Here is a 7,991-nt window from a genome sequence, read left to right on the forward strand (position 1 = left end):
ATATATAAATATATATTTATTTAAATATTGAGCCGTGTTTTTCCTTCAGAATACAGAGTTGAAATTTGGGATATATGAGAATTTATCTAATAGAATATTAACTTGGATAATAGATAAAGTGGTTATTTATGAAGTATGGAAGAGATGCTGAGAAGATTAATAAATCAGTCAACTACTGTCCAGGGCCACAGTGTCTGTATTTTTAAATAAAATATTATTGGAATGCAGCCACACCCATTTATTTATGTATCATCTGTGGTTTTTTTCATACTACAATGGCAGAGTTAAGTCATTGCAACAGAGACCTATGGCCCACAAGGTCCAAATTATTTACTATCAGGCCCTTCATAGAAAAAGTTTGCCAACCTTGAATTAGGAAAATGATTGTAAAAAATTATCTTGAAAAAAACTCTAAGAATTTTAGAATAAAGTTTATGTATTTGTTGCCAATTTGATTAATATTTTACCATGTATATCTATAGTTCTTCTCTTTCCATGTGCATATGTGTTTACATTACACCATGCTTGAAGTGACATCATGTTTGAAGAAAAATGTTCTATTAGTTGAAACCATATGAGATTGTTATTTTTGTAAGAAAAATATTTTAGCAATCTTAAGTGGTTTTTAAAGTATGGTATTGAGGAAATACTATGTTTTAACTACATATGTTGATATGTTTAACATTGCTGATGGGATTTGACATGATTTATTTTACTTTAGGTGATCAGATCAAGTGACAGTATAGATTTGTTTATCACCAGAAATATAAGTGTGCCATGTTGTTTTACCAACATCTTTAAGGATATAAGTTTCTTTTTATCCTATAAAAAAATAGCATATGCTCTTCAAAACTTGATTTATACTAAATTTGTAGGGTAAACCTTTGGGGCTTAGGCTTTGGTGGAGGAAATTTGTTTGCACCTGGGAGCACCTGGTGGGCAGGTGTGATGAACCAATTTCCCAGGTTTGTGTGCCCTGCATTCTCCAGGTTCAACTTTTCTTGGCCACCACAGTGCCTAGAATACAGCTTTGGCAAAAGATTCCTCCTTAGCAAAAAGAGGGTTCATTGTTTCTTTCTCAGTCACAAATGTAGCACTGAGCTATTCAATGTCAAAGCAAGAAGCTTAAGGCCCTTTAGCAGATTATGAGCCATAATAAGCCTAGGTCATTCTTTTAAACAATAACCCTTTACTCACAAGTGTTTTTGCCTATAAGCTAAAAAGTCAAATTTCAGGAACTGTTGATTGAGAAAAATATTGGGGTGTGTGTATTTGTGTGTCTGTGTGTGTGTGTGTGTTGATTATTTTAATTGGAAAAATTTTAGGAATCTTTCTGACGTGGGAGAAAATATTGTTAGGGACATAGTTTTGTATAGGGCATAATAAAATCATTTTTTACTAGTGAGAAGTTCAAGCGGTCACAGTTGGCTTGGGCGAGACATGCTAACCCATGCAAGTGTGAAATATGATTCAGAGTAACAGCCATACCTTTTTCTCTGTAGGAGCTACAGGTACACTGTGCAGAGGGGCAGGCCCTGTTGAACTCAGTGCTGCACACCAGAGAGGATGTGATCCCATCAGGTATCCCACAGGCAGAGGACCGGGCTTTAGAGTCTCTCCGGCAAGACTGGCAGGCTTACCAGCACAAGCTGTCCGAGACCCGAACTCAGTTCAATAACGTAGTGAACAAACTGAGGCTAATGGAGCAGAAGTTTCAGCAAGTAGATGAATGGCTCAAAACAGCAGAGGAGAAAATTAGTCCCAGGACAATACGTCAGTCTAACCGAGCAACCAAGGAGATACAATTACATCAGATGAAGGTATAACTCATGTAGATTCCTGATCTTTCTCAAAGCTATAGTTACCTTGCATAGTTTGTTCCATAAAAATATTTAGTATCTTTTGTTTAAAGCTTAGGCTTTGCAAAATCTTTTTGATTACCTAGAAAGTTAAAATAAATTACAATGGAGCATTCCTCTTACAGCAATTGTTTCATAAATTAGTCTTTGATACAATGTAATTTAATGTGATTATTTTATATTTTCCTTCCATACCCTATTACCTTGTTTTGTGAAGATACATGAATGTTTGTATTACACTAATTTAAGTTTATGGTTCTGATATGAAAAACTCCAATATAGTTCATTGAAATAATACTGGAGAATTAGTTTTATTCTAATTTTTATGCAATTTTAGTGCACACATCTAAAATAGTGCTTGGGCCTTAGGAATTTATTTTCATTATCCACCCATTTTAAAATTGATCTAAGTACAATAGGAGGTCTAAAAAATTATGCCACTTTGTTTTCATGTTTATTTATTTATTTATTACTATTTTTTTGGAGACAGAGTCTCATTCTGTCGCCTAGGCTGGAGTGCAGTGGAGTGATCTCGGCTCACTGTAACCTCCATCTCCTGGGTTCAAGCAATTCTCCTGCCTCAGCCTACCAAGTAGCTGGGACTACAGGCATGAGCCACTGCACCTGGCCTGTTTTCATTTTTAATTTTTGAATGGAAGTGTAATAGATACAGAAAACTATCTAACTCAAGTGTATAGTTTGTGTCACATTGTTGTAATATATTTATGAAGATAACGTGGCATTTTCAAAATATCTCAAAATAAACGTCTTCTAAACATACACTGAAACCATTTCCCATTAAGAAGATATATATCAGTCTTATTCAAATGGCTAAGATTGAATGTTTCCCTTCCATACTTTGTCATTTCAGAAGTGGCACGAAGAAGTGACTGCGTACAGAGATGAAGTTGAGGAAGTGGGAGCTAGAGCTCAGGAGATACTGGACGAAAGCCACGTGAACAGCAGAATGGGTTGCCAGGCCACCCAGCTGACTTCCAGATACCAGGCCCTGTTTCTCCAAGTGCTGGTAAGTGGGTCACCAGGTGCTCAGCATAGGCCAGCAAACTTCACCGGCCAAAATAGCCTTCCTTTCACTAACATCCAGTGAAGATACATATTCATCAACAAAGGCCCTGGCACAGGCCTTTACTTCACCATTCAATTTTCTCTGTTCTTTCATAGGAACAAATAAAATTCCTGGAAGAAGAGATCCAGAGTTTGGAGGAATCAGAATCATCTCTCAGTTCCTATTCGGATTGGTATGGCTCTACGCATAAAAATTTCAAGAATGTGGCTACCAAGATTGACAAAGTAGACACAACAATGATGGGGAAGAAATTGAAGACGTTGGAGGTAGGCACACATACTTCAGATTTGTATCCAACCTTTCCGTTCACCGAGTTTCCCGTTCTCCTGTATAGATACTGGAAGCACAAGTGATCATCCCAACCATTATGATTGGTGATCCTGAGCTCATTGTTTTACTTGAAATACTAAGTTGGCTCTTTAAGGCCAGAAGCTGGCTTTCACTTATTTATGATGTGTTGTTATCAGAATGACTTACACATGGACACCCATGAAAGTTTTAACTGAATTCCAGTGTGACACTTCAATATTAAGAGAAAACTACCTCTCAAATTAATGGCCCAGTGCCTGTACAGAGTTTAAACTCAGGTCTTTTGAAAAAGATTGCTAAGGATGAGAGAAATATCAAGTTCTTTTTTGATTCTCTGAATTGGAAATGATATATCAATCAAGACTTTTAGAACCTATATCGAAGTAAAGAAGACAGGGTTCCTGATTCCTGGCAGGTCAAATCCGGTTATGAACATCAACAACTTAGTTTAAAGGGAAATAGGTAGACTTAAGAACAGGCCTTGAGAAACCTTTCTTTGAAAGGAAAAGAAATGGCCAGGCTCAGTGGCTCACACCTGTAATTCCAGCACTTTGGGAGGCTGAGGTGGGTTGATTGCTTGAGGTCAGGAGTTCAAGACCAGCCTGACCAATATGGTGAAACCCTGTCTCTACTAACAAATACAAAAATTAGCCGGGCATGGTGGCACACGTCTATAGTCCCAGCTACTTCAGAGGCTGAGGCAGGAGAATCTCTGGAACCCAGGAGGCAGAGGTTGCGATGAGCCAAGATCGTGCCACTGCACTCCAGCCTCAGTGACAAAGTGAAACTCCATCTCAAAAAAAAAAAGGAAAAAGAAAAAGAAAAGATATAAGATTACATTTGCTTCCTACTCACTCTCTTTTTCAGGTTTTGCTCAAAGACATGGAGAAAGGTCACAGTTTGCTGAAATCAGCCCGGGAGAAAGGAGAGAGGGCTGTTAAATACTTGGAGGAAGGCGAGGCAGAGAGGGTAAGAAAGGAGATTCATGATCACGTGGAACAGTTGAAGGAACTGACCAGCACTGTCCGGAAAGAACACATGACGCTGGAAAAAGGTCTTCATTTAGCAAAGGAATTCTCAGATAAATGCAAAGCACTGACACAGTGGATAGCAGAATACCAGGAAATCCTACATGTTCCTGAAGAACCCAAAATGGAATTATATGAGAAAAAAGCTCAGTTATCTAAATACAAGGTAATGTGTTTACTCACTGACGGATGCATTCGGAGTTCATGCAGAGACTAAATGGGAGGGAGGTAATTCTTGCTGTGTGTTACCCATAACAGCTGCTGGAATGCATCCCACATGTGTCCGTTCTGCAGCTGTCCAGCGATGCCATGACCTGTGGAGATTTACTGAGTTAAATCCACTACTTTAGAGTTATTTTTCCATTCAGAGATCTGATACTCAAAGATTGAGTCAATACATTTATTGATTGTATGTATCTGTCAATCAATGAAGATCTTTTCTGATGTGTGAGCCAGGTATTTGGATCCTCCAGGTAAAATATTGCTGGCACGAGGATCCCATATCTTTCCCATATTGAGGCTTCCCTTCGTCTTCTGGTACCCAAGGCTAGAAGCTGACCTATGGTAAATTGAAAATGACATATCGTATTTATAAGAAAATAAGTTCTAATTAACAAACTCTAGCTAAGTACCTTAGAAATTGATTTTTGAAAGAATAAATAGTGATGTGGATATACCTATACATGACATAGACAAAGGTATTTGACCCGCTCCAATTTTTGAAGCAATTATGCAAGTTTATATGTTGAATAATTTGTGTTATAAATTTGATCTGGATGATTGAGTGAGACCTTTTAAGAATTACAGTGTGCTGGCTTACCCCAAAGCTTTCCCGGTTGGAAGCTTTTGTGATGGCCTCTTCCAGCCGATGTCTATTTCTATCCTTGGCTTCTCTGCCAAGCCTGACAACTTGTCTTTGAAGAGGCCACATAAGAATCACAACCTCTTCCTCCCGGCCACTGAGTTCTTGATAGATTTAAGTAGTGCTTTTAGCCTATTTCAGCAATGTCACAACTAGAATTGTTCTTGCTAACTGCCTAAGTAGCTCAAACTGGAACTAACTTCATGAACTCAAAATCAAAAGATAGTGGCCTTTTTATGTTGAGAATTTTTTTCTCTGATGAAAGGAATAAGATAGAAGCCAGAAATATGAGCTATATTAAATTTAGCCAAATAGAACTATTTCCCATCCTTTTTTCTCCACATAGGACGGGCCATTTGATGTGTGACTCTTCTTTTGTATTTAGAAACTGTGTTAGCCATAATAAATCACTCTCTCTTTAATGTTTTGCACTTATTGATTCATAAATATGTACCAGTCTTTCTTTGAGGTGGATCATCTCTTGCATGCTACGGGCATATGTGTGTATTCCTCTTGTCCACAGAGATGAGCAAGCTCATTTTTTTCCCTTTGTAATTCAAGTCACTTCAACAAATGGTGCTGTCCCATGAACCATCAGTAAAGTCAGTGAGAGAGAAGGGTGAAGCTCTTCTGGAACTGGTGCAGGATGTCACTTTAAAGGACAAAATAGATCAACTTCAAAGTGATTACCAGGACCTGTGCAGCATAGGAAAGGTAAGGAGAGATGAAAGACTCCGTAAAAGGGTTTATTTTCCAAAATGTGGGTCCTGACTCCTTTCTCTCTGTCACATAATTTTAAGGTCTGGTATGGGTTAGTATTTTTTTTTAATTCAGATAGATATTTAATTGGCATAATGACTATATTTTTTTCCATTCCTGGTAGTTTTCTCCTGGGATTTTTGTAATACAAAACAGTTTTGAGTAGATTTTTCACTTGAAAGTCACCTCTGATGGGCACCTGGTTTTGCAGGAGCATGTCTTCAGCCTGGAGGCAAAAGTCAAAGACCATGAAGACTACAACAGTGAGCTCCAAGAGGTTGAAAAGTGGCTGTTGCAGATGTCCGGCAGACTGGTGGCCCCTGACCTCCTGGAGACGAGCAGCCTGGAGACAATCACCCAGCAACTGGCCCACCACAAGGTACCCCGACCTTTAAAGAGCTGCTTCACCAGTGTGTGTATACATGTGTCTGTGCATGTGTGTACATGTGTGGGGATGCACACACAGGTGCATCTCTGGTTTCCAGTGATTGTACTGAGAGAATCAGGTCTGTATGAGTCCGTTTTCATGTGGCTGACAAAGACATATCTGAGACTGGGCAATTTACGAAAGAAAGAGGTTAATTGGACTTACAGTCCCATGTGTCTGGGGAGGCCTCACAATCATGGTGGAAGGTAAAGGCACATCTCACATGGCAGCAGACAAGAGAATGTTTGCGGGGAAACTCCCGTCTTTAAAACCATCAGATCTCATGAGACTTATTTGCTATCATGAGAACAGCATGGGAAAGAGCTGTCCCCATGATTCAGTTATCTCCTACCGGGTCCCTTCCAGAACACGTGGGAATTCAAGATGAGATTTGGGTGGGGAGACAGCCAAACAATATCAAGGTCTAAGTCTCAAGCACTTCTGACAATTGACAACAGTTGAACTTGATATTCAAGTGAGTCAAGAAGAGTTAAATCCTCTCACTGAACTTCTGAACACATTCTTACATTTTCCCCAGCTGATAATTTTTATCTCAGAATTTAGTATTTATGGGGTCTATTTTAGAAAATGCAGCCAAAGGCATCAGAAAATCTGGATTCTAGTCTGTACTCTTCCCCTTCCTGGAGAGACAACTTCGCCTATCTGAGTCTGTCTTTTTCTCCTTTAGGATGATAACAATACCAGCCCATCTCAAAATTGTTTCGCTAATCACGGGAGATAATATTTATGAAGACATTTTATAAATCACAAAGTACAAAACTAATGTGAGGAGTTCTTATCTTTGATACAGGTGATAGGCTAAAAGCACTATTTAAATCTGTCAAGATAAGAACTTAATAATACATATTTTTAGTAATTATGTTTACCAGATGATAGATGTTATGGTCACAATTTTATGGAGCAACTTATTTGTGATCGTAATGGAAAGCAAGTTTATTCATGATGTGGTCGGTGTCGGATAGTGTGTCTTAGGAAAGCCAGTTAGCCTCTCTGGGCACCAACATTTCCATCTATAAGAAATGATTTTATTTAACAAATATGAATAAAAAAGCAGCTACACTATACCTTCTGGTAGGCACTGAGGAGATGACAATCCAGAAGGTAGTCTACCCCATGAATGACCTCGTGGTGGAGTGGTTCTGTTCCAACTCAGACACAAAGTGGTTCCTTTCAACTGAGCATATGTAATAACTGCTAGCCCAGCACTGTTTGAAAAAGTAGTAGACCCTGGACCGCTGAAGGGCCACCCGGGTTTCCTATAGATATAATGATGAGTTACCCAGGCAACCATATGTTGGATTGTGTCACTTGTCGTTAGCATCATATAACAGTTAAAAAAAAGAAAAAAAAAAGAAAAAGGAAAAGAAAACACACCAGAACTCGATTTTATTTATTTTATTTTATTTTATTTTTTTGAGATGGAGTTTTGTTCTTGTTGCTCAGGCTGGAGTGTGGTGGTGCAATCTCAGCTCACTGCAACCTCTGCTTCCTGGGTTCAAGTGATTCTCCTGCCTCAGTCTCCCGAGTTGCTGAGATTACAGGTGCCCTCCACCATGCCCGACTAATTTTTGTATTTTTAGTAGAGACAGGGTTACACCATGTTGGCCAGGCTGGTCTCTAACTCCTGACCTCAGGTGAT

At 38.9% G+C, this 7,991-nt stretch overlaps 1 protein-coding gene across 1 annotated transcript in view; it reads left to right on the top strand.

Moving 5' to 3' along the window:
- The window catches only part of SYNE1 (spectrin repeat containing, nuclear envelope 1), a 543,966-nt gene that overhangs the window by 297,457 nt on the left and 238,518 nt on the right, over positions 1 to 7,991 (top strand). Inside the window, 6 exon segments of the mRNA XM_011943785.1 lie at positions 1,503 to 1,820; positions 2,731 to 2,886; positions 3,042 to 3,212; positions 4,123 to 4,449; positions 5,707 to 5,859; positions 6,116 to 6,283. Coding sequence (XP_011799175.1) covers positions 1,503 to 1,820; positions 2,731 to 2,886; positions 3,042 to 3,212; positions 4,123 to 4,449; positions 5,707 to 5,859; positions 6,116 to 6,283 — 1,293 coding nt within the window.

Source organism: Colobus angolensis, unplaced genomic scaffold (assembly GCF_000951035.1).
Source record: "Colobus angolensis palliatus isolate OR3802 unplaced genomic scaffold, Cang.pa_1.0 Scaffold221, whole genome shotgun sequence".
Lineage (NCBI taxonomy): Eukaryota > Metazoa > Chordata > Mammalia > Primates > Cercopithecidae > Colobus > Colobus angolensis.